This window comes from Phaenicophaeus curvirostris, chromosome 1 (assembly GCF_032191515.1).
Source record: "Phaenicophaeus curvirostris isolate KB17595 chromosome 1, BPBGC_Pcur_1.0, whole genome shotgun sequence".
Taxonomy (NCBI): domain Eukaryota; kingdom Metazoa; phylum Chordata; class Aves; order Cuculiformes; family Cuculidae; genus Phaenicophaeus; species Phaenicophaeus curvirostris.
The window spans coordinates 146,444,799-146,470,312 of NC_091392.1; the positions used below are offsets into that span (position 1 = coordinate 146,444,799).

At 42.6% G+C, this 25,514-nt stretch overlaps 1 protein-coding gene across 1 annotated transcript; it reads left to right on the top strand.

Annotated features, from left to right (window-relative positions):
- Positions 1–184: 184 nt before the first annotated feature.
- ADPRHL1 (ADP-ribosylhydrolase like 1) lies at positions 185–24,091 on the top strand. Its single transcript, XM_069877693.1, has 7 exons — positions 185–720; positions 5,114–5,278; positions 11,277–11,402; positions 14,007–14,147; positions 17,212–17,339; positions 21,582–21,714; positions 23,196–24,091. The coding sequence occupies exons 1-7, from the start codon at positions 507–509 to the stop codon at positions 23,351–23,353; spliced, it is 1,065 nt and encodes a 354-aa protein (XP_069733794.1). The 5' UTR covers positions 185–506; the 3' UTR covers positions 23,354–24,091.
- Positions 24,092–25,514: the final 1,423 nt, after the last annotated feature.

Here is a 25,514-nt window from a genome sequence, read left to right on the forward strand (position 1 = left end):
CAGAGTTTGGAAACTCCTTTTATCACAGGCTTTACTTCTGACTGGTCCCTGAAAGGGAAGGCAACCCCAGCACATCAGAAAAGGGCAGGAAAATGTATTAATTTACGAGTTATTAAATAAATAAACACCCCTGTAGAGGCATCTGTTTTTCTGGGTGTAGAGTTACTTGTGCTGGGTAGGGTGAAGGATTTCCTGGCTTGCTTTACACTGGGTTGCAGAAACGAGTCTTTTGCACTTCGCCTTGTGGATCAGCTCTTGTGGTTTCATTGAACAAAGCCCCTGCAAAATCCCCGGGTTATGAAATATTTCCTCTCCGTCAGATCCTGGACAAGAGATGGCATCTGCAGAGCCAGAAAAGGAAGTCCTTACCTTATAGAGAATGCTCTCAGTGTGACACAATGGCTGATATAAAGTGTCGGGGAAGCTGAGTTGAAGGCAAAGGAACAAAGGAAGATCAAGATTCGCTGGCTGTCTTGGACAAAAGGGAAGTGGAAAGCGTCTCAGAGATGGATAAATTTAAGGCTGCGCTTGTGCTGGCTGCGGTAGGGGATGCTCTTGGTTATCGTAATTTCTCCCGAGAAAACAATGCCTTAGGTGCAAAAATCCAACAGGAGCTGAAGGAAATTGGAGGGCTTGAGAACCTGGTGCTCTCCCCCGACAAGTGGCCAGTAAGTGACAACACGCTCATGCACATGGCTACAGCAGAGGCTGTCATCACAGGTAGGTACAACAGGACTGGAAAACACAGTCTAGAAAGGAAAAAACTGTCAGGCTGCTGCATTTCTTAGAATAAGCCTGAATGCTGGGGAAGTCATAAGAAAACATGTCAGAAATGCTGCTTCTGTGAATGGTAGCGTGTATTAGGTTTTCTCCTCTGTAAGCATAACCTTGCAACCATCACACAGACTGGAGAGTTTTGATTTCTTGAGTGTGGAGGGGCTCTCCCTATATTTTCCCTAGGTTTATTCAGTTGGTTAAAGCTTAAAGACTAAAATACCATGTCCAGCACAATAAAAATAATTACTAAGTAGATTATCTGTATGCTGGAATACTTCAGGGAATAATATAGCTGCTAGAAATTCTTCTGTAAAAGATAAGAGTTCTTCTAAGTGCAATTTAAACGGACTTGTGTCTAGAACACCAGGCTGGAGTGGAATCAACTTAATATCTCTTTCAGGCTAAAATCACTAGTGGGGTCTCCTCTTTACTGTCCCTGTAGGTTGCACCTACAAGGCCAGAAATGGAACAATTTGCTCTAATAGGAGAGCTCTGTGTCTTCAGTCCAAATAATATTCTAACATACTATGTTTATAATAAAATCTGTCATAATAGTGGAAATGACTAATGTAAGTCTTCTAAAATCACAATAGTTTGAAAGAGAACCTTTGCTTTCTTCTTGAGGTAGGAACAGTCTCTTTTAAGATATGACAATATTTATACTGAGACCGTACTCACTGAACTAGAGCTCCTGAGACTGTGAAGATCGTAGAATCATAGCAGGGTTTGGGTTGGGAGGCACCTTAAAGATCATCCAGTTCCAGCTCCTTTGCCATGGGCGGGGACACCTCCCACTAGGTCAAATTGCTTGAAGCCCCATCCAACCTGGCCTTGAACACCTCCAGGGATGGGGCATCCACGACTTCTCTGGGCAGCCTGTGCCAGTGTCTCACCACCTTCACAGTAAAAACTGTTTCCCTAATATCTAATCTAAATCTCCCCTCTTTCAGCTTAAACCCATTCCCCCTCATCCTATCCCTGCACTCCCTGATACAGAGTTCCCCCACAGCTTTCCTGTAGTCCCCCTTTAAGTACCGGAAGGCTGATGTAAGATCTCCCTGGAGCCTTCTCTTCTCTAGGCTGAAGATCATCATCGAAAACACAACAGAAGACAGTGATCATTCAGCAATATTTTGCCTCTTCAGAATGAATCTCTTTTTTTTTTTTGATCTCTGTAAAAATATTCCTGATTTTCCTCTAAACGCATTAACACTGGATAACTAACAGTAGCAGAAGGTCACAACGTGGCTGAGTATCCTTCACGTCAATGAAATTTCCTTTGTGCTTCTGTTTCAACACTTTATCTGCTTGCTTTCCATGTGCTCTAAATTTAGCACATAGAGATCAGTTGAAGAGTGTGTTGGATGCTTCATACTTGGCTATTAGCTAACCAATGGTTTACGGGGTAGCTAATACCCTAAAGATAAGGGCAAGATGTCAGCCTATCAAGAAAAAAGATGACTAACATATTTCTGAATATAGGCTATGATTAAATACGTGTCATATGTTTGTTGCTTGTTGAGCTCTCTAAAACTATAACTTCTGGTTAATCAAGCCAATTAGACTAACAGTAAAACAATAAATCTTATTTCTTAAATATAGTGGGAGCACTGTGGCTCTAAAGAAAAAACCTCTCAGCTGTAATTCCCATTAGCTGTGTTTATCCTGCACTCTCACTTATTTAACTTTATCAGATAAGCTTTTTAAAAAGGTGCTTTGATAGACAGATGAGAAAGCAGCAAGCTGGAGTGCGGAATTTTAGTAAGAAATCTTAATTTCATTGTAATGTTGATGAATGGGGGAAAGCAAATCCTACTTTCTGCTTCCTATGAGGGAAACAGAACTCCTGCTCACAGCAGTGGCTGCTGCTGGCAAGGGGAATGCCAATAAAAGTCACTGGGCTTGCTCATGGCACAGCCCACAAGCAAAATCACTCCAGTCAACAGAGTCAAGCTAGAGGAGGGGAATGTGAGTCTGTGAGGCTGGAGGTAGCTGTCACTGGCCCTGGGGACCTGCCTTTCTTGTGTGGCAGGGAGCTGTTGCAGCCATGAGGCTGTCCCTCACTGCCCTGCTCCTGGCATGTCTTGTTCACCTGGCTGGCCACAGGCAGCATCCCCTGGGTACATACCTCCAGGTACATGTGGGATGCTTGCAGGCTTGGATGGACGTGCCCAGGATGTAGGCTCACTGTGAAGTCTCATCACTGGGGAACTGCCCTCAATATTGCTCCTAGCTCCTCGCAGCAGCCAAGCACAAGGTGAAGTTTTGAGCTGAGGATGGAGGAACCTCTCACTCAGGGAGACGATTTTGGCCAGTACTTTGCCAGCTGTGTGAGGACATCCCAGAAAGGCCACAGCCAGAAGCAGTGGTGCCTACAGGCACTACAGGCACTGCTGCTGACTAAGCTGTCGTTTCCCAAATCCACCATGTGAACAGACTGATCCCATAAAGAAGGATAATGAAACATCTGCTTCCAGCATGAATCTGTTCTATAAGAGGGGAACAGAAACAGCATCACCAAAAGCAGAACTACACCAGCAATAGGGAAAACCTTTCCCTCTCTGACTTAAACGCAGATTTAAAAAAACATAAGGGATCATTTTTAAAGGAGGAACCTGTCCTATAGACTTAATGGCTGAGACGGTGACCTGGCTCCAGGGGCAGGAACCATAGGGGTTCAGGCAGCCCAGAGCTGCTGGACCACAGGAACTCTGGCTGGAGACAAGGCTTCTGCAGAAGCCGCAGGGCTGTAAATCTGGCTCCTGGTTCCCATCTGGATACACTGACACCTTACTCCTAAATTCAAAAAGAGTTGGCAATTCGAAATGAGTTGGCAATTCAAAAGTATCTTGTTCCTTTATAATTGCATGTGTGATGGCCAGCTTAAAGGCTGGGGTATTTTATATGTGAAAGGAGGAGAATTTTGGTTTTACCTTGCATTGTCTTTATTTGCCTGTCTGCAGAACTGGTAGTTTTGATGGGTTCTGCCTTACAGAGCTCTAGCCTTTCCCTTAAATTAAACCTTTCCCATGTATTACAAGAAATCACCAATATTTCTCATTTGCTGTCACTTGATCTGTGTGTCAAACCAAGTTTTAAATAGGGTTTCTTTAAGTACATGGAAAATGTATAAATGGACAAATCTCAATGGCCTCCTCAGTTCTCGCTGATTACACAACTGTAATGGATGCCAGTGGAAGATTTTTCTCAGAAGGGTGAAAGGCAGCGCTCTTCAAGTCCAACAGCAGCCAAAAGAAGCAGCTATACTGAATAAATAGTGTGTGCTTAGCAGGGGAGAGGTTCCTCCTTAAACAAGACTCTAGGTCTTACTAAAAATAATCAATAAACAGGTATTGCTAGTGAAGTTATTCCAGAATTATAGGATGGTGTGGGCTGGAAAAGACCTTAAAGATCAGCAGTTCTACACCCCTTGCCATTGGCAGGGACACCTTCCTGGTTCAGGTTGTTCAAAGCCCCATTCAACCTGGCCTTGAACACTTCTAGGGATGGGGCTTCCACGACTTCTCTGGGCAGCCTTTTCCAGTGCCTCACCACCCTCACAGGAAAAAAATTCTTCCAAATAGCCAATCTAAATCCCTCCTCTTTCAGCTTAAAACTGTTACCCCTCATCTACTGGAAACACCACAGACTGTAAGGATTTACCACTCTGAATTATCTTTATAATCACTTCTATAAAAGCTCATTGTTTTGGCTGCTGTACTGACATACGATATTGGAACTCCTGCATGAAAGACCTACAAAATTCAGACAAAATAAATATAAAATACAGATTAAATTACAAAGTCCCTTATTTGCTTTTGCATTTAATCATGCATGCCTCATTTTAATGATTCAGTGGTGATTTAAATAAAGTAGACTTTCATATTTAAATTGAGTTCACATCTGCAAAGGATAGCAAAAGCACAGACTGAGCCAGGCACAGCTTGCTTTAGGTCTGCATCCAGTCCCCACAATGACAATGCGCTTACCTTACAATTAGACACCTCTGTAAGTGCTTCACGCCATGAAGCCTAAGTAAAACCCCTGAGCAGCCACAGCTGATGAACAGAATGCCTTCATCTTTCTGACTGAAGGAATTAAAATTGGAAAGGAAAGTAGGAAAATACAAGAACAGAAAAATGACACTGTTACCCCTCCAGCCCATTCTCACAGTGCATAAAACTATATTGTCAGTGGCAGCAGAAACATGCCTCAGTGTATTGGAAGTGGAAATAGGAACACTTCTTAAATGCACAGTGAGTTTGTTTGCTGCTTTCCAGTGCTCTCTTGCTCTGCTGCCTTCATACAGCAACGTTCTCTTCCCTCTTCCGAGCAGACTACTGGTGTTTGGAAGATCTGTACCGGGAGCTGGTAAAACGCTATGTGGATGCTATCGACAAGCTCTCAGGGAGGCGGCCAGACCCCGCTACCATCGAAGGCTGCAGGGAATTAAAACCAGACAACTACCTTCTTGCTTGGCACACACCGTTCAATGAAAAAGGTACGGTACCACTTTCCATTTGTAGGTCCTGGCTTGAATATTGTATGCTTTCAAGGTTTGTGGCTATATGGGAATTGTTTCCTTCTTCCTCCTGACATCAAAGGCTACTACCCCAAAACGTTTCCATGTTTGCCTGAGGATGGCAAGAGATGTGCCAAGAATTCCTTCTGTAGGGCACTATGTCCTCTCGTAAATGAACCCTTCCCTCTCTTTAACATCTATTTAAAGAGACTTTGTTCTTGGCTCTATGCCTCTGGGTCCAGATCTTTGTCCTTGAGTCTAATGGTTATTTTAAGAAATATTTCCTGCCATTTTTCATTTAAACGTTCGTAGACCTGGATATTTTCGGCGACAGCACTTCTGAAACAAGCCTGTGAAATGCTCCATGCACCATTATGTCCATTGGAGGGAAAGCAGGGACTTTTTCCCAGATGGATGACTGTTTTGCTGATAATCCCCAATATTCCTAGCCCTGTTCCTCTGCTAATGACCCTCTCTTTCTGTCTCTTTAAGATAATTTCATTTTATGATGAACTGAATTTCTATTTCAAGTTAAATCTCGGACAGGCAGCTACGTGCATGCCTATAAGCATGTACGGATTTCCATACAGTGCAATTAATCTTGAAAGGCTGTACAGGCACCACATCATCAGAGGAGGTAGACACAGAGCCACAAGACAATGGCAGCTCACGTAGATATCATGCTGCGTTGGTGTGACATTCTACCATCGCAGTACGTATTGGCACCTGTCAACAGGACCACATATTGATGCAATGTCGTGGCAAACACCCGGTGGCACAATGCCATGGCTATTTCTGGGCCTCTGTAGCAAGTTTTCTGTGACACAAAAAGCACCCTTCATGCAGCCCCTGCTCCTCACAACAGCTGCCGGGAGGGAAAAGGAACCTCACCCTGTTTATTCTTCTCATCCCGCTGTTAGCCAGGCAAATCTGAGAAAGTGCCCCTTCGACACTCGCCGTATTTTTTCTGATTGACAGTAAGTAAAATTTGGTCTAAATAATTGTGAGAACTGACAGTGGCCCTGAGCAGCTCTTGACACCTCCAACAGTGGAATACAACTATTCCATCAAGTACATGGTTGGACTCGATGATCGGGTGGGTCTTTTCCAACCTGATGATTCTATGATTCCCTGGCTCACTGCTGTGTTGGAATCACTTCTTTTCTCTTAGCCTTCCTCCTCCCCACCTTTCCATGACAAACTATTTGCTTTTGGGATACTCTAAGCTAGAATGATCTAAAATGAATTCCTGCCTTGAGACCTGGTGACTAAAGTCCACCTTCTCCTCTGGTCTGACAAATATCATCCCAAGAAGCCTTTTTTTCACCCTGAGAGCAAAAGAATCAGGGACCAGAAGTGGAGATGTGCAGCCTACTATGGGACCTGACACTGCTATGGACATAATTAATTTTCTTCTCAAGGCAAAAACATTCCACAGTGTTGAATGCCTAGAAGTCAGATAGTATCTCGTATTGGATGGAACAAAAATACTGTTTCCCTGTGGCCACTCTGTCTTACCTCATTTCTAGCAAAAATTTACATTACATCTTTCACAGAATAGCGAAATAGGTAATTTCTAATTGCTTATACAAAGCTCCTCTGCTCAAATCCATGTGGGTATAGTCAGCGTGCTGAGTTCCTAAGTTCTCAAACTGCCCTATGTATCTCTTTGCCACCTGTCGTCATGTTAAAGGCTGGTGAGATTCCTGTGACCACCAGAAGACCTGCCCAAGACTGTCTAACACCTCAATTTTAAAAGCTCATTTCCAGTTCATGACATGGATAATCTCAAGGCTGAAATTTTTACTGTTGAATGTTTGCCTGTTTGTCTGTCAGGACTTCTTTAAAGATGCAATTGAATCTACTGTTTCTGACGTGTGGTAAAAATGTCTTGTTCCATTGCCAAAAACTCCAATTGCTCAGAAGGGTCACTGGTATTTGAGAGCTGGAACCAAAATCTGAGTAAGGTGGTCACCTTTGAGCCAGAGATGTGCCTTTGGAGCCATTGTGAAAGACCAGTCAAGCAACAGCTTGGCCCTACGTGTATCTCATGTATTTCAGGCTGGGGCTGAAGCAGGTCTTTATTTGCAGCTCCTGGAGCAGCTGCTGAGCTTCCTACACCTGAGAATGCTGGTAGCATTGGCAATGCAGCATGAAGGAGAAATATAAGTAAATGTAGAAAGTTGGGGTGCAAAAATCAAAAGAAACATAACCCACAGAAGGACAGGAGAGAAAAGGGCCTGTAGTCACAACAGGCACGTTCTTTTCAGGGTTTAGCAGTTGTTAAATAGATCTTTATTATTATACAGATTTAGAGTGAAGAAAGGCACACTGAGGTATTGTATACCAAAAGAGAATAATGTTTTGCACGAATGAAAACGATGTAATAAGAATCACGCAGCTTTTGTGAAGAGAAGTCACGCCTCAGAAATCTATTAGAAAGCTCATGAAGTAGCCAGGAAAGGAAGGAAGGCAGAAGGAAGCCAGAAGGAAAAAGGAGACACTGTGAAGATGGTCTGTTAGGATTTCCAAAGGACACTCAACAAGATCTCTCATCAAAGGCATTAAGTGATGAAGCACTAAGTTGCTACAGAATGATGGAAAAATTCTCCTGAGGATAAAGAACTGGTTAGAAGACAGTAAATGAAAAGCAGGAGGTTACGGTCTGTCTTCTCCTTAGGGATGGACGTAGCAGTGTTGGACCTCTGTTGTTCAGCATGTCCACAAACTATCTGGAAATGCAAGTGCACAGTGGGTCAGTAAAGTCAAAGAAAATCCAGTGCAGAGTTATGGAAGATGCTTACAATGATAAATAACTGTGCAGCACAGTGGGAGAACCAACTGCAATGCAGATAAATGCAAAGTAATATGGGTGGGGAGGGGGGGGTAATATCCTAATTTTATAGACATACTTAGCATTCCTGATTCAGTTACCATTCAGGAAAGGGATTGTGGAGCTATGGTAGTTCTATACAAACACCGCCTCAATGCTCACTAAGAGCCAGAAAGCAAACAGACTATTAGAAATGAGTCTAGGGAAAGGGGAAAGGAACAAAGAAGAAAACACAAAACATGTTTGCACCACTGTATAAAACCATAGCTGCTGTTTCTTGATTACTGTATATAATCTTGTCCCTATCTCCCCCAAAAGAATGTAATAGAACTAGAAAGAATGTGAGAAAGATGGTTGGATTAGTAAAAAACTGCTTCCCTAGGCTGTGACATATAGGACATTACGATAGAGAGCTGTAAAGTCATAGATAGGTTGGAGAATATGAATAGGGACAGAGAAAACACACTGTCTCCACCAGCACGGGAATTGGGGACTTCTAATGAAACTGGCAGATCATGAGTTCAAAGCAAGCAAAAGGAAGAAATTCTTCACACAACACCTAATTAAACTGCACAACTGTTTTCCAATGCAAATTCGCAGATGCTACGGTTCATGTGAGTCCAAAAAATTAGCTCGAAAAATTCATCCAAGCGAAATCTTTCAATGATTGTTAAGTAGAAAGCAGAATAGCCAGCTGCCTTGTGGATCAGGGAGATACTGTCAACAGCTTAGTACAAAAGAGTAGTGTCATCTTACTTTTCTTTTACACTTTCTTAAGTATCCTCTCCATTGGTCACTGCCACAATAAGTTAGGTTGAACTTTGATCTGATTGTGGCCAGTCCTTACCTTCTTACATGTGTCTCACCACTTGCTGGAGGAAGGCTAGAGGAATACAATGAAGTTGCAAAGACACGAACCTTCAGATCCACAATCAGATTATCGTGGTGCATCCTCCACTTTGGATGTACTAGGAGATGTTATTTCATTAGCAGCTCTGCGTAGCACAACACCCTTCCCTCTTGGATAACCAGCTTGGGTTGTGTCCTTTGGAGGAACCAGGATTGCAGAGTGAAGAAGACTCATCTGCTGTGGACGGTTTAATGAAGAGTTTAGTCTTGCAAGTAGGAGAAGATATATTCTCCCAGTTAAGCTGACTATTGTTCTGGAAGACTGACTCTTCTTTGTGGTTTCTGTGATGCGTGGGGTACGCAAGCATTTTTTTCTGCTCCTCGCTCTTTACTAACCAGTCACTACAGCTACAGCATATGTGAGATACAGGAGCAAGCACAACATTTGCTGGATGAGTGTCTACCCTTTTCATCAGGAGCAGCGGTCAAAGGCTCACAGGGAATAAGATAGTATTTTGCAAAGCCTTCCATGTCACATTTATCAGATGGCCATTTTTAGACTGCCTTTGGTGGTTAAACCTACTGGAAGAGTTACTGCATGCAAAATTCGCACATTGGACTCTGAGGAGGAAGGGAAGAACCATCTTCAGCTAACCTAATTAGATCGCTTAACCAGGATGCTCACTCAAGACAGCTGCTCTCCAGGGAGAAGAAGAGCCCTTCTCTTGAGAGAAATTCATATCGGTCTGTATTGCACCTGGAGATATCAATGGGTGGCTTATGTTAGTGTTACATTTTGGCTCAGGCAAATACTTCCGAAGTAAATCTTCCTGCAACCCCCACTACCACACTTTAGGACACCTGAGCCAAAGCCACTTGGGATGACACTAAATGGCAAGCAGTGCTCCAGGACAGCTCCTGGTACTCTGCACCCACAGCAGGCACAGCCCAGGGGAGCAGCCAAGGGCTCCTCTGAAGGTAGGTGACTAAAAACTCTGCCCCTTCATCTGCTTCTTCAGTTCACTCTGGTCCATTAATTGCTCCTACTACACCATTGTACATGTACAATGGGGATACAGCCTCTTTCCATGCTGCCTGTCTGGGAAAGACAGGGGGACTGTGCTCTTAATGCCGGTTCCACAGATGCTAAAATTAGATGGCATAAATATGCCCTTTATCTTCCAGGGTCCAAGTAGAGAAATGTTGATTGCTTTCAGCTATACCCAAGGTCACTGGGAAGTGTGATTGAGCAAAGACAGTGCTGAAAAATGCCAAGTACTTTGAAAATTCAAACCCTGTCCATCTCAGGGTGGGTGTCTGCAATGAGTTAATGCTTTTTTGGGCATTGGCTCACCAGCTGCAAAGAGGAGATAATCACCTCACAAGTGCCATGTAAAGATAAGCTCATTAAAACTTCTGTGGGATCCTGATATTAGTGTGATAAGTACTACAGAGAAACTCATTAGTAAACTTAACTCTTCATTCAATGAAGTTTAAAAGTTGAACACCTGTAATCATGCACTCAGTCCTGAGGATTAAAAAAAATACTGAATTAGCAATTGAATAAATAAACACCGTTCCTCATGAGGCAGAAATTCCCAAGACAAAGCTCAGTGAGTGCAAGCTGTAGCATAATGAGAGTGCACACAAGCACTAATTTCAGGTCATGTGAGGAACCACCTCAGCTCTGACATTGCCTGACTTTGGAGGGTTTGACTCCATCGCCTTTAGTTTCTTTTTGGAGACATTAGTTCTGTGTATATAGCAGAAACTATTCTGTGTACTATTTGCAGGGCTCTCTAGGATGAAACACGTTAAAATTGTGAGATCAACTGTGATACTCATATAAAGAGTTTTAATTGTGTGTTTTCAACATTGAAGACTTCTAAAACAAGGGCATGGTAAAAGTGTATCTGTTCCCCAAACCTCTATTTCCAGTGCTGGCATCTGGAGCAAGGAAAACAGTGGCGTCAGCCAAGAATGAGTAAAGATGGCATAACAGTTTGAACCAAACAAGTGCTGTGAACAAGAGAGCATACTACTTTCTGAAGCCACTAGGCTCTTTGTAGCACTTGAGAGTATTGGAATGTACCTGTAAAACCAGAATGATTGCGTAGAAGCAAAATTCCTTGCAAGAAACTTTCAAAATTTGTAACTCATTTTGCATGCTATTATAATTTCCCATTCACCAAGGAGTTCCCACACATGAGTCATATTAATAAATGTGCTCGTTTCACAGTTTATCGGCATATTTGTGTATCCTTTGAAATGCTTTGCATTATCTTTTTATTTTAGGTTCTGGATTTGGAGCATCCACAAAAGCCATGTGTTTAGGGATGCGATATTGGAAGCCGGAAAGGCTGGAATCACTTATTGAAGTGAGCATTGAATGCGGCCGAATGACTCATAACCATCCTACAGGTAATGTCCGCTGACATACCAGTGTGCTGAGCCCCTAAGGCTGCTTCTCGCTTCTGTGGGGACTAGCAAGGGCCCTGCGAATTCACTTGGTTAAACTGCTTCTGCTTTGTAGACTACAAGGCTTTGGTTTGAGTTTTGCTTGGGTACTATACACATGTATACATTACTTATATTACTTATATGAGGTTGCAAATGGCGAGCTCAGGCATAGGAGTTTGCCCTCCTAAAATCCCAATACCTAAACACAGCTTGTTTTGTCCAGAGCCCACTAATGTCACTTGCCCTGATCAAATTTTAGGATTCACATCTAGATGACTCACTGTTATTATGCAAGTTTATGGTTCAGGGGATAACAGCATTTTTCTCTTGACAGGTTTTGTCATATCCAATCACTGTCGGTAAAGGTAGAAAGCCAAAAAATCTAGCTCCAGCTATTTTAGGACACAATCTGAAACATTCTGTAAATGAACGATAAATAAATAGATTTAATGTTTTGAATATTCAGGTCTGTCATTCTGATAATTTTATGCTATGTAAGCATGTATGCATTCTGTCTGCTTTAAACAGCAATAAAATAAAACATAACAAATGGTGACATGTTCAACATGCTTAGTGCTTTGAAGCACTCAGAAAAGCCATTAGGATGGCATAAAATTAGGGGAAAAGAATTCAGAGCAAAGCAGAATATATCATTAAGCCAATATATAAAGTCCATGGTGTATTAGCAGTAGTAAGACTGCTTGCAGTTCTGGGTTTCCCACCTCAGAAAGGACTTAATAGAGCCAGAAAATGGCAGCAGGAACTTCTAAGTCATCAAACTCCTTCCACACAAGGAGAAATTGCACACAGAAGGAGTTTTCAGCTGGGAAAAGAGAAAAGTAGCATGGTGGGGAGGCAGGAGGAGAGGGCTGGAAGGGCTGCCACGAACCTCACCTGCCATCCTAAAACGTGCCAGGGAAATGTCAGTTGTGATTCTCATAACTCCAAGACAGAGAAAATCCAACTAACATGTCAGTCAGGACTGAAATTAGCAGACAAAGGGGATACTTCCCCGTGTGGTGCATACTTAAGACCTTGCTGCTACAAGCAGCTGCAGAGTTCGCAGATATGAGTTCAAAAGGGATCAGGCAAGACGACAAGAATGGCTGTCACTGTTAAAAGCAATCAAGCTGTGTAATTAAAATTGCCCCTAAGCTAGTCCAGAAGCTCTGGGGAGCGGAGAAGCCAAAGCAATTATGCTCACTGTACACATTTGCAGTGCCAAAAACACTGTACATGTTTATACAGCCATTTACAGAGCCAGAAACCTTGGCTGGAGCTTGCTTTTTTTTCCTGGTGACACGCAGAAGGCTACGTGAAGGCTGCCAGGTGCAGGGCAATAGCAGCAGAAGAAGGGGGCTACCTGAGGCATGAGCAACCTGAGGAGTGGGCAAGATGAGACTCCCCAAACCTCTGAGAACATTCCAGCCTCTATCACCCTCTTCACCACCCACTGCCCCCTGCTGGACCTTTGCTTCACCCTCTAAACTCTCTGCTGCTGCCCTCATGCTGAGTGTGACACTCCAAGATCTTCGTGGCAGTTCAGGTAGATGCTGTCTATTGGAGTGAGACCCTTTAAGCTGGCTCTGCCTGGTTTTTTATTCTTTCTGTAAGCATCTATCGAACACAAGGTTAGACATGCCTTTGGCCTGGACTGGTATTGCAAGTCTTACGGCAGAGAGCATGAGTAATCGTCTCATCTGGACTTGCAACCTCCTTAAATAATTTGGTTTTACCTTCAGCAAAACACACAAAGTTCATGCTTACCTCTATGCATGAATGAAATCTTTTGGACCCACACATTGAGAGAAGCATACGCATCAATTCTTTGCTCACCTGGGGCTTATATAAATAACTGAATTGTTAAACTTCTGATGCATGTGGCTTTGGGTTGGTTTTGTTGCATTTGACAGAATGCCAAGAGTACAATCAAATACGAGAAACGAGCCCCTCTGTTTCTGACATCATGGAAGTGTTGAGCACCCATTAATGGAAGTTTATCTTAAGCATATTCATATCCAAAGTGGAAGGCCTAGTTAGGCAGGCAGATAGCATGTCCTCCTACTATGACAATTGATTCTTTCCTCTAAGAGGACAAGCCCGTGTCACCTAATAGAAAAGAAGCAATTGTCCAAGACAGACGTGAACTTGACTCCTTAGAGTAAAATGAGCCAGAAATAGTGACAGAAATCTAACAACCACAGACCTCGAACTGGATGACTCAATAGGCAAGGTCATACAGCTTGTAATGGAATCACTTTTCACAAGTCAATTATTTCATGTGACTTCAATTAAACGATTTTCTGTATCACGTTAGTGGATGATGTTTGTTTTTGACTCCTACCTCAATTTCAGTCGTGTTACATCACTGAGAACAGAAACTTCCTTTGATGTAAAGGCACCATACATTAGCCAAGAAACCAAACAGGCAGAAACAGGTTATGTGCATTCACTAATCTACCTGACAACCATGAGGCATTCCACTAATGATTTTATGAAAGGCTTGACAAGAATGGTAAGAGCATAGACTGCACTTTGGTAATTATCATTATCTGTGAATTCCAGGCTTTCTAGGGTCCCTATGCACAGCACTGTTTGTGGCGTATGCAATACAAGGGAAACCCCTTGTGCAGTGGGGGAGAGACATGATGAAGGTTGTGCCGATGGCTGAAGAGTACTGCAAGAAAACCATTCGCCACATGGCAGGTAACATCTCTGAATCAATATAATTGTTTTCTTAATTTTAGCTAGAAAGACGATGAAAAAAATGTTACTCCACAGTCTTTCCATTTTCCTCCTTTCACATCCTCTTCTCCACAGGCTGTCCTCCTCCTTTCCCTGCTCAGAACGTAAGCTCTTTGCAGGTGATGCCACCTTCTTCCACTGTCTATTAGTTGCCTGGTATATTGGTGACAAAAATACAAAGAGTATGATCATGCCCTGCATCACAGTTCTATTTTTAGAAGGTCTTCAAAGATTTCTGTGCAGGAGGGAGGGAGGAAATGATATTTAGCAGATTATTAGGCAAACTGACTGCTGAGATATGAATTATTGAACTGTCTTCCATCAATTAGCACAGCCCAATATTTTCCATAAGAAAATCCACTGACATTCCTCATTTTGCCAGATAAAGTTCTCCTGCAGGTGCCTCCCGACCAAGAGCCAGCTTCTGACCACAAATTCAGACTTAGCTTTTTGCTTTTCTGAAAAATATTTACAATAGAGCCTGTCTTATCCTCATTTTAAAACAACTGAGTGTAACACAACTACCAAACTTGATATTGCTGCTCGAGTAATGTATGTGATCTTCAGATATTTTAGTCCACTGTTGCCAGGGAGTGATGCAGTTGTAGTGGTGGGATTTGTAATGCTGAGATCTGCCATGGACAGACGAGTATCATTATGTTAAAACATCAAGGAAAGAGGTTTTTCTGTTTGCCTCAAGGAACGGCTGTTGAGAAAGACTAAATTCAGTGGAAATCTTTACTCAAGAGCATCCAGGAATGAAGATTTACTCAGGAAGGAAAGCTGCCACTTTGCAATCTGAAAGGAGCACTAGGGAGCCTTCCTGAAAGACTCCGCATTTTCATCTGCGCCTCATTGCACATCAGGATTATTTTAGCCAAGACCTATGAGGAGCAGGTGCAGGATTAGTGTGAGCGATCTCTTCTCTGAGTGGCTCTGCAGCAGGTCCCTGTCACTCCACCCGAGCAGGACCCCTTGGCGTGGAGGTATGCGTGTTGGACTCCTGAGGCACACTCTCCAGCTACTGCCCATATTGTTGAGTTTCATCCTATTTTGGTAGTGGGAAAAGTCTCCTGCATTAAAGTTAAGCTCCTTGGCTGGTGAGATGCACTGCAAAGAAATCCTGCCAGATGGAGTCTTCCAGTTTTAGAAAACTCTTAGCTGTGTTATCCCTCATGGATAAGAAACACAGTGTTCAGTCGCACAGGGCTCGACTCAGCACCCCTCTCTGCTATTCAGTTGTGATTACTTGCCAGATAGTCTCATGGACCTGAAAGTGACTGTCACCTTAGCTTGGGCTCAAGGGAAAGGTCAGAGCCATGCTAGGGATGGAAACCTGGGATTTCTGACTATTGTCAGAAATTGTGGGGTTGGCCACACAACAAAAATCTCCTGCAACTGCTTGATTCTTTTGCTTCTCATCCTGTGCAATGGAATAATCAGACTTCCTTGCTTGTTGGGGTGTTGCATAGAAAACATTAATTTCTGAGACATTCGTATTTTATGACCATGGCGGGAATAAAGAGGGAAAAAAACAGACACTATGTTAGGTCACTTGCATTTTTAAAAGCAGTTTTGTAACCAACTGATGGATCGTTATGGGTAGTTTACATCAACCAACAACATTTTCCTTGTGCGACATTTTTTTTTGTCAAGATCTCCTTGACCTGATGGCTGTGGGTGTGGTTTTGCTCTGTTTTTCTAACAGTGCCCCTCCTCTATTTTTAGGGTTCTAATGAATAGCCTCCTTGTAATCAGAAAAAAACTGGGGCATGGACTCAGAAAAAGGGCAGCTGGGCATTCCCTGACAATTTGAGCCATGTGGTTGAAGGGTCATCCCTGTATGGGCTGGGGAACTGGCAACCTTGTGAAAGTATCAAGTCCTACAAGGCAGCTTGGATTTTTTTTTTTAAATGGAGTTTTATTGCTTTAAAGAACTTCATTGCCAAAGGTGGTCACTTGTATGGCATTTTAGGAAAAGAAGAAAAATCAGATTACATCCTTCAGACAAATGGATTGATCCATGATCCTCAGCCAGCTGCAGCACACAACTGAGCAACGAAGCAAGGCAGAGCAAGGGAAAAAACAGCAATGCTTAATTTTATTTTAAACTGTGTGCCAATAGTCCCATACTGAATCGCAAATTCACCTTGGCATACTTTGAGGTCTTTCCCATCTCACTGACTCCTAATTCCTTACCCCACTGACTTCCCAGGCAGGGTTTCACTCAGGCCTCAGGGTGTGTATGTATGCATCTAACAGGTCAGTGTGGCTTATGCACCTTTTTAAGCTTTATAGAAAGGTTGAACCACAGCATTGGCTTGTAAATAAACTGAATTTAATAATATTATTCACAGGAGCAAAGTTAAATATGATTACAGATGTTCTTCCTAAAGTGACAGAAAAAGAAGAAAGTCCTGTGGTTATTAAAAAAGGCTTATTTGTATGGGCACAGATAGCAGATGTGTGAGATATATCCCTTTTACTACCCTTGATATGTATTATAAGCAAATGGAAATCTTGGTCTTTCCTATCTGCCTTTTTCCTGAAAAAATCACACAAAATTACTGTGAGAACAGAACAGAAATACTGGAGAAGTTATGCGAATAAAAACTGCTAACTGAGGTAGGAGGCAACTTGTATTTGGGACATGCAAGCATTTTTGGATACTCTTTAATCACAGTGAAGTATTATAAAAATTGGCATAGAAGTTATTTTTTTCTTTTTTTATCAACTCTTATCTTTTCCTTTCCTCAGCAATTTCTCTAAAAATCTCATCTTGATGTATCTTAATGTAATTTTAATATACCATAAAAATAGCACAAGATTCTGTAAGTGCTTTCTCCATTCATATCTTCTATTTCCAGCTAAATGTCCCACTTCATAGTAAAATGCATACTTAGTACATATGCTTGGTTAATCTAAGTTACTGTAGAATACCCAGTTTTTCAAGTAAGTCAGTACTGTCATTTTCTTTTCATTTGCTGAGATTAAATACTACATCATTAATTTCTTTTCTATTCAGAATATCAGGAACATTGGTTTTACTTTGAAGCCAAGTGGCAGTTTTATTTGGAGGAGAGAGAAATCAATGAGGAAAATCAGAATAAACCTGTCTTTCCGGACAACTATGATGCAGAAGAGAGAGAAAAGGTAACTGCAAATTCAGAAAGAGCTCAGAAAGGCTCTGAATTGAGATGCATATTTTCAAACAGACACATCAGTATTTTTCAACTGTTTCTAGTGCGAGAACAGTCAGGAAGTCTTTAGCTATTTCTGAAATTTTAAGAAATTAAAAAAAACAGCTCTCATCTTTGGTTGATGTATGTGTTAGAATAAAAAAGAAGTTGCCATCAGTCCTGGGGTTGCTGCAATGGGAGGAAACAGTGCAAGGAGGTGTTCAGAGCAGGTGCAAAAGAAAAGCAATAGGTAAGATTATGGGAGTGCAATAAATAGGAATTGGGGTAGCGGTTTTAAGCTGTAAGAGGGGAGATTTAGATCAGAAATTAGGAAGAATTTTTTTACTCTGAGAGTGAAACACTCTCAGAACAGGCACTGGAACAGGTTGCCCAGAGAAGTCATGGATGCTCCATCCCTGGAAGTGTTCAAAGCCAGGTTAGATGAGGATTTGAGCAACCTGAGTGGTAGGTGCCCCTGCCCATGGCAGAGGGATTGAAACTGGATGATCTTTAAGGTCTCTTCTGACACAAACCATTGTATCATTCTATGATTATATGATTCTACGATTAGAGGGTTGGAAAAGACAAGTGTCTTGATGGGGCCTCTCATGAAGAACTAATGGATGTGTGGCCCAAGTCCCTCAGAAATCCCCCTGGGTACTAGGACTTGGACTTGGTTATGGCTCTTTGAACAGAAGACAGCCATCTTAAGCAATTCTCTGCCAACACAGGCTGTGCCTTGGCTAGTTTTAAATGTCTTGAGAGATGGTGTTTCATCACATCTCATGGGATACTATTTTATAGCATACACGATCTTTCCTTTGTCTCATGACTTCTGGTTACACCTTCTTAACTCAAGAGAAATAATGTGTCTTTTCCTCTGGTGTTTATAGCTTTCTGACATGTGCTGGCACCTCTCAAAGCTCTCCACTTATCAGCTAAACATTAAGCACGGGGTTCTTGTCACCTTTTCCCATAAATCAGTCCTTTTCCCCAGGTTATTCAAGCCCAGTTCTATTCTGAGAAGCCACCATGTGTATTTTTAAGTATTCATCTACGCAGTGAAAGGTGCCATTAGAAGACATATTGACTGTGGATAGTACGATTGCTCACTCTAACCATAAAGGATAGATCTCCTTCCAGTTTTATTTTGTCAATTCAGTGCCATGATGTTGTTACTAGTTTTTTTGTTACCTCCAGTTCTGCCCAAGTCTTAGCAGAGCTTTAGGAGAGATCAAACTCAACAGTATTTCCCTGTGACCATTGCAAGAGAGAACTGCAAGAATTCCTAATGCAGAAACAAAATTTACCTCCGTTGCCCAAGACCAATTAGTTCGACCTATTTATTTTGATGCACAAGAAATGAAAATGTTGTTTGACCCTCAAACTCCACCACCAGCAAGAGATCACAGCCTGAAAGACTTGGTTTATTTATAAGCCAAGTGTGCATGCAGCCATTGAAAGAATAAATGAAGAGAAAATAACAATCCTGTCTGCCTTTTCCCCAGAAATGCTTTCTTTTGCATTGCCTCCCAACTAACTGATTACTTGTGCCTGGAGGTATAGCCGATTGCCTTTCTACAGCCAATTAATTAAGCAGCAGTATCTGGCACCACTCTTGTCAATGGGTGTACGCCTGCTCCTGCTCAACCAGGTGCACCATTCTTCAGATACATACCATCTGCCGAAGATGTGAAAGTGAAACCCTTATGGTTGGACTCGATGATCCTGTGGGTCTTCTCCAACCGAGTGATTCTGTGATATGTGACATAGATTGATCTGAGTACGCTGCAATGGCAACTTCCCTCTCTAAAAGAAATTACCCCTCAAAATGCTAAGCAGCAAAGATGACATTCTATATAAGCAGGTACAAACCTTAAATTTGTAGATAGCTAGAAATGTGGGTATTATAAAAGGAGGTATTATAAAAGGCAAATTACCCCTTCTTGAACGTATATATATAACAGGGGCTAATGTTGGATAAATCTTTTTTTGAATTACACATTTTTGGAACATATAAGATAGCCAATGAACAGGCAGAAACCACGCCGCACACAGGATCAGCCTTGCTTCTGCAAGCAAATCATTAGCCCTACTTGCTTTTCCAGGGTGGAGATGATGTGCAACTTTAAAAAAAAAACAAACCAACAAACTAAAGACTTTCAGGCCAATTAAACTCTGATGACGATGTCCCCTTAAGATGGAGTTGCTTAAACTAGCTCTGTGAAAGAACCCTGGAAAGGGAAAGGAGGCTGAGGGGAGACCTCATTGCTCTCTACAACTACCTGAAAGGAGGTTGTAGAGAGGAGGGTGCTGGCCTCTTCTCCCAAGTGACAGGGGACAGGACAAGAGGGAATGGCCTCAAGCTCTGCCAGGGGAGATTTAGGCTGGACATTAGGAAAAAATTTTTCACAGAGAGGGTCATTGGGCACTGGAACAGGCTGTCCAGGGAGGTGGTTGAGTCACCTTCCCTGGAGGTGTTTAAGGCATGGGTGGACGAGGTGCTAAGGGGCATGGTTTAGTGTTTGATAGGAAGGGTTGGACTCGATGCTCTGGTGGGTCTCTTCCAACCTGGTTATTCTATGATTCTATGATTCTAATGTGTGGAAAGAGGCAGCAGCGGGTCAGCTCCTGGAGGGTAAGGAAGTCAGAGGCAGCTATGACCACAGGGGTTTACAGCAAAGAGGATATGAATTACCTCCAGGGCTTGGCAGCAGCTCAGTCCTTCAGCAGGAGGGAACGCGTGTTGAGACCCACATCTACGCAGTCAGTGCTGCCGCTCCCCACCTGCCTGCCCTAGGGAAGCTGGGCTGGTGCCATGTCTCAGGGCTGCATGAAGACATAGGAGTTGAAAGGAGGTTGTGCTTTTGGAAAGGTTGAGAAATGCTGCCTCAATGCAGTTAAGTCCCCCCTACTCTATCCCAAGGGCAGCTATCCCTAGAGTAAAGTTGTTTCGGTAAAGCAAGAGGACATCAGATGTGTGCAGAGCAACGGTGGTTTTAAGGGCTAAATGGAGTGACACTTGAGCTGCCCACACGCACACCCAGAATAGCACATCCATGCTTAGTCCTCTTGCCTTTGGTAGTATTACATGTGTGTCGGTGCTGTTCCACCCGCATCCAAACTGCAGCAATAAGGCTGGAAATTCTATATGTGTCCAACAACAGCAGAAAGACATAAATACTCTCTCTACTTTGCAAAAAAAAAAAAAAAAGAAAGCAGCAGAGTGAAGCTGTAGTCCAGCTCTGCCTTGTTTGGTGCATACGTAGTTAGACCATAACCAAGTATGTAATGGCTGAGGTGAAAGTCAATAGGTGGAAATGCAAACCCTTCATACATTTTGCAGAGGCCAAAAGCCAGCCAACCAGCAGCAATTCAACTTGCCACAGTGTAACTTAAAATTCAGGAAATACAGCTGCCCACTTCCTTTAAAGGCGGGTTTGTTTTTTTTTACTATAATTTACCAGTGTTGAGTTAATTTGGGGGTTTGGGGCAGGAAAAAGTGTGTTCTGGAGGTACCTCCTCCAGACAACATCGCAAACATTGCTGTGGGTTTGAGTTTTTCTTTCTTCTTCCTTCTCCTGGGGAAGAAATGTTTCATATCTTTGCAAATTATTTTCCCTTTTCCTCAACAAATGCATGTAGAAGAGGAGAGAAAAGGCTTGGCAAGAAAAAGAGAAGTGGGCTTGAATTAACATAGCCTGAAATTGAGCCCCTAAAGAAGTTACTGAATCAGAACATTTTCACCCTGCTACTTAAAACTTGGCTAATCAAACCATTTGCAGGAGTGTGACAAGAGGAACTGAGAATATTTCCAAAAGGCAGGAAGAGGATGGACAAAGTAATCCTTACCAATCCTAACTTTTTAAATAACAAGGAATTTCTAGGATGTGAACTTGGAATCTATCTTAATTCACATTTTGCCATTCTTGGCTTGCTTATAATCAAGACAAATTCTTGGTCTGCCAAGAACTTGGTGCATTAAGCTTGGGTACCGGCTTATACCTGCATCCAGGCATCACCTTGGCTGCAGTAGCTGCCACTGACTTGACTCATCCCATGCTGGGAAGCAGTAGAGGCACCACAGCCGCCTACCATCCTTTCCCTGCAAGAATAGCTATTCCCACGTAGCAGGGTAGAAGCCACCCCAGTGCAGCTGCGTGCCCCACATCACGATTTCCAGTGCCCTGCCCTGACGCTGCTGTCTCTCCCACAGACATACAGGAGATGGAGCTCGGAAGGCCGGGGGGGCAGACGAGGCCACGACGCTCCCATGATTGCCTACGATGCCTTGCTGGGCTGCGGTGGGGATTGGACGGAGCTCTGCAACCGCTCCATGTTCCACGGAGGTGAGGGCCCCTTGTGCCTCTGTCTCCCACTGCCTTTCCGAAGGCAGGGGAGAACCCACCTGAATATTGGCTGCCTCTGTTGGCCAACCTACCATGTCACCTATTGGCTGGAGGGGGTGAGGGGGCTGGAGGAACGGCTGAGACAATTGGGGTTATTTAGCCTGGAGAAGAGGAGGCTGAGGGGAGACTTTATTGCTCTCTACAACTACCTGAAAGGAGGTTGTGGAGAGGAGGGTGATGGCCTCCCAAGTGACAGGGGACAGGACAAGGGGGAATGGCCTCGAGCTCCGCCAGGGGAGGTTCAGGCTGAACATTAGGAAAAAAATTTTCACGGAGAGCATCATTGGTCACTGGCAGAGGCTGCCCAGGGAGGTGGTTGAGTCACCTTCCCTGGAGGTGTTTAAGACATGGGTGGACGAGGTGCTGAGGGACATGGTTTAGTGTTTGATAGGAATGGTTGGACTCGATGATCCGGTGGTTCTTTTCCAACCTGGTGGTTCTATGATTCTATGATCTGTGCCCCTGGTTTTACCCCGTAAGCCCCCTCCTGCAGCAGCAGCTGCCACACCCTGTGTTTGTGATGCTTTTCAAATGTTGCTCCACCTGAGACTCATGGTTTTGCCAGAGCTGCACAGGGAGAAAATCCAGGATGGCTTTGAAAAGGGCTGGCATCTTCCCTTGCCGAAACGCTGATGCCTTTGGCAAACATTTCAGCTGCCCATAGTGAAACCAAGTAAGGGAGAGAAATAATACAATGCCCAGCCAAGGTCCGGGCAACGAAAATCTAGCATTTAAGAGGTACACAATAGATTACTTTTACAGCTGTGCAACTCTTTTGCTGTCAGCTTATCCTGCCAGGCTTTTGAGAGGGCTGGCATAGCAGTAGGGGGAAGGACCCCAGCACCCCAGAGCACTCACTCCCTCCCTGCTTGGCTTGGGCTCTTCAGAGAAGCTCTGGGTAACTCACACGCCCCAACACAGCAGCGAAAGCCCATGGCTGCTTGCTGTAGAGCTCAGTAGGCACCAACTTGTGGCTACCACATGGAGCATCACTGCTACTCACCATGGCTAGATGATTTAAAGCACATGCAGTGTCATGCGGTGCTGTTAGGTGCACTCTCCAGTCCAGGATGCTTGCTGTGTAGCAGGGATCCCTGCAGTTTCTCTTCCCTCTTTTTTTTTCCTAACAGTGGCTAGCTGCTTGCAAGAGCAGTTGTGCTGGAGTGAATTTCCCCTAAATGAAATGAGCTCCGAGCTCAGGAGTGCTCACCACAGAGACATCACCCCATCCTAGCGTCGGCATCCTTACCTGGTGCCACCAGAGGCAGGACACAGGGTGGTGTGAGCCTTTGGCACTGACCCACCTTGCCCCAACACACTCCATCAGCAGTTTAGTATTTCCCCCTCTGTGCAGCGTGGGTTTTGGTTGTGTATATGAAGGCAACTCTGAAAGGCCACTGCAATTGTGCTTAAACTTGCAGGAGAAAGCGCAGCTACTGGGTCTATCGCCGGCTGCCTGTATGGCTTGGTTTATGGGCTAAGCAAGGTCCCCAAAGGCTTGTACCAGGACCTAGAACAACGGGAGAGGCTGGAGTACTTGGGCGAGAATCTTCACCGGCTATCCATGGAGGAAAAGTAAAGCAGTTTCTGCCATTTTCTCTTTCTATAAAGACTATATCAAACCCTGTAGACAACTGACTGATGTTCATAGCGGAGGAATTAGCCGAGAGTTAGTTTGAAAGGCTGTATTTAGACCGTGTGCGAGAAAAGATAGCTGAATTATTCAAGACTGATTAGGTACTTATGGTCTTTGTGGGGTTTTTTTACAGACGTAGGGATTTCTGAGTATAAAGAGTGTTACTTCAACCAGCGAGATAATCTCAAATGGAAAAAAAAAAGAAATAAAACCTCTTTTGATTGATTTTAGTCTAACTTGCTATAATACCACTTCCTAAACAGCTGTGACCAGTAATTACACATACAAAATTAATTTGTAGAACTAATGCTTTCCTGCAAAACTAATGGTTGTACCGACTTATGGGGATATTCTCTGTATATTTGACAATCCTTTCACCACTGCCGTTCCTCCTTGTTCTCAAATCTAATATGTCTGCGACACTTGTAAACCTAATGTCTCACGGATTAGCTTGTAATGAACCACTGATCCCCGCATCAGCACTGTGGTGCAAGGTATTGTTACATTAGAAGCTTCCAGAAAAGGAAAAGCCAACACTAAAAATACCCACAAGGAACAGCAAAGCATCAGTGTGTCTAAAATTTCTGAACTGCACTTTTATCATTCTCCAGTCTTCAGAAAAAAAAGGTTTTTTAAAATATAACTGGCTGAAATATTTGTAAATAAATTAATCTTACCCTATTTTCTAAGTATCATTCTTTATTTTTAGACAGAACAGATTATACGCTGCTGTATCAGTATCAGAATTTTTGGCTGAGGTCTTCCAGCAGTTGTAATAGGTCAACAGTCAGGCTGTGATACATTTCACAAGTCTGAGCACTACAAAAACCCCAGCAAGAAAACAGTTACAGCTGCTATGCCTTTTCCTCTTTCCCTTTTTTCCTTTTCTTTTCCCCCCTTATTTTTTCTTTTTCCCCTTTTTTCCTTTCTTTGCCTTAATTAGTCCCACCCCTCCAGGTCCTCCTTCAACTTCTTTTTCAACTTCCTCTTCTTTTTTTTTCATTTTCTTTTACTACTTTTTCTCTTCCCCCTTTTTTAACTCCTTTTCTTTTATTCTGTCTTCTTCTTTGTCTTCTCTTTTTTCTTCTTTTCTTCTTTTTCTTTTTCTTTTTCTTTTTCTTTTTCTTTTTCTTTTTCTTTTTCTTTTTCTTTTTCTTTTTCTTTTTCTTTTTCTTTTTCTTTTTCTTTTTCTTTTTCTTTTTCTTTTTCTTTTTCTTTTTCTTTTTCTTTTTCTTTTTTTCCTTTTTCTTTTTCTTTTTCTTTTTCTTTTCCTTTTTCTTTTCCTTTTCCTTTTTCTTTTTCTTTTTCTTTTTCTTTTTCTTTTTCTTTTTCTTTTTCTTTTTCTTTTTCTTTTTCTTTTTTTCCTTTTTCTTTTTCTTTTTCTTTTCCTTTTTCTTTTTCTTTTTCTTTTTCTTTTTCTTTTTCTTTTTCTTTTTCTTTTTCTTTTTCTTTTTCTTTTTCTTTTTCTTTTTCTTTTTTCTTTTTCTTTTTTTCCTTTTCCTTTTCCTTTTCTTTTTCCTTTTCCTTTTTCCTTTTTCCTTTTTCCTTTTCTGTTTATTTTTCTTTCCCTTTTCCTGTTTATTTTTTTAAGAATACCAACAAACTATGATTCAGTTAAAAGCTGCATAAGCAGACTAAGTCAACAGTAGACTTAGATGAAGTAGATTCTGATGCACCTGCAGCAGCATGGGCACACATCTGCAGTCTTCAATGAAATGACACAGAAGTGAGCTCAGAATCTGTCCCTGATGTTTAACCTTATGTTTTACCTATGTTCATAAGCTGAGGTCTACATAGCACCTTCTGATCTCCAATGTGAGCGGCCTACATTGTGTTGGTTTCTCTTATATTTTGCCAGCTGCTGCACTGTGTTTTAAAAAGATAGCTAAAAATACATAAGTACTTTCCTAGCCCTTCTTCTATGTAAGCAATTGCTGGAATCATCACTGGGATGCTACACATCAGAAAGAGGAGCACGTGATCCCTGTCATTATGAATAGCAGCCTGCATGACAATATCCGTACAAAAGGGTTTTCTGTGCTACAAACTAGTTCAAACACTGTTTGAGCATGTTTTCTCTTTGCAGCTTTGCAACGTGCTTTCT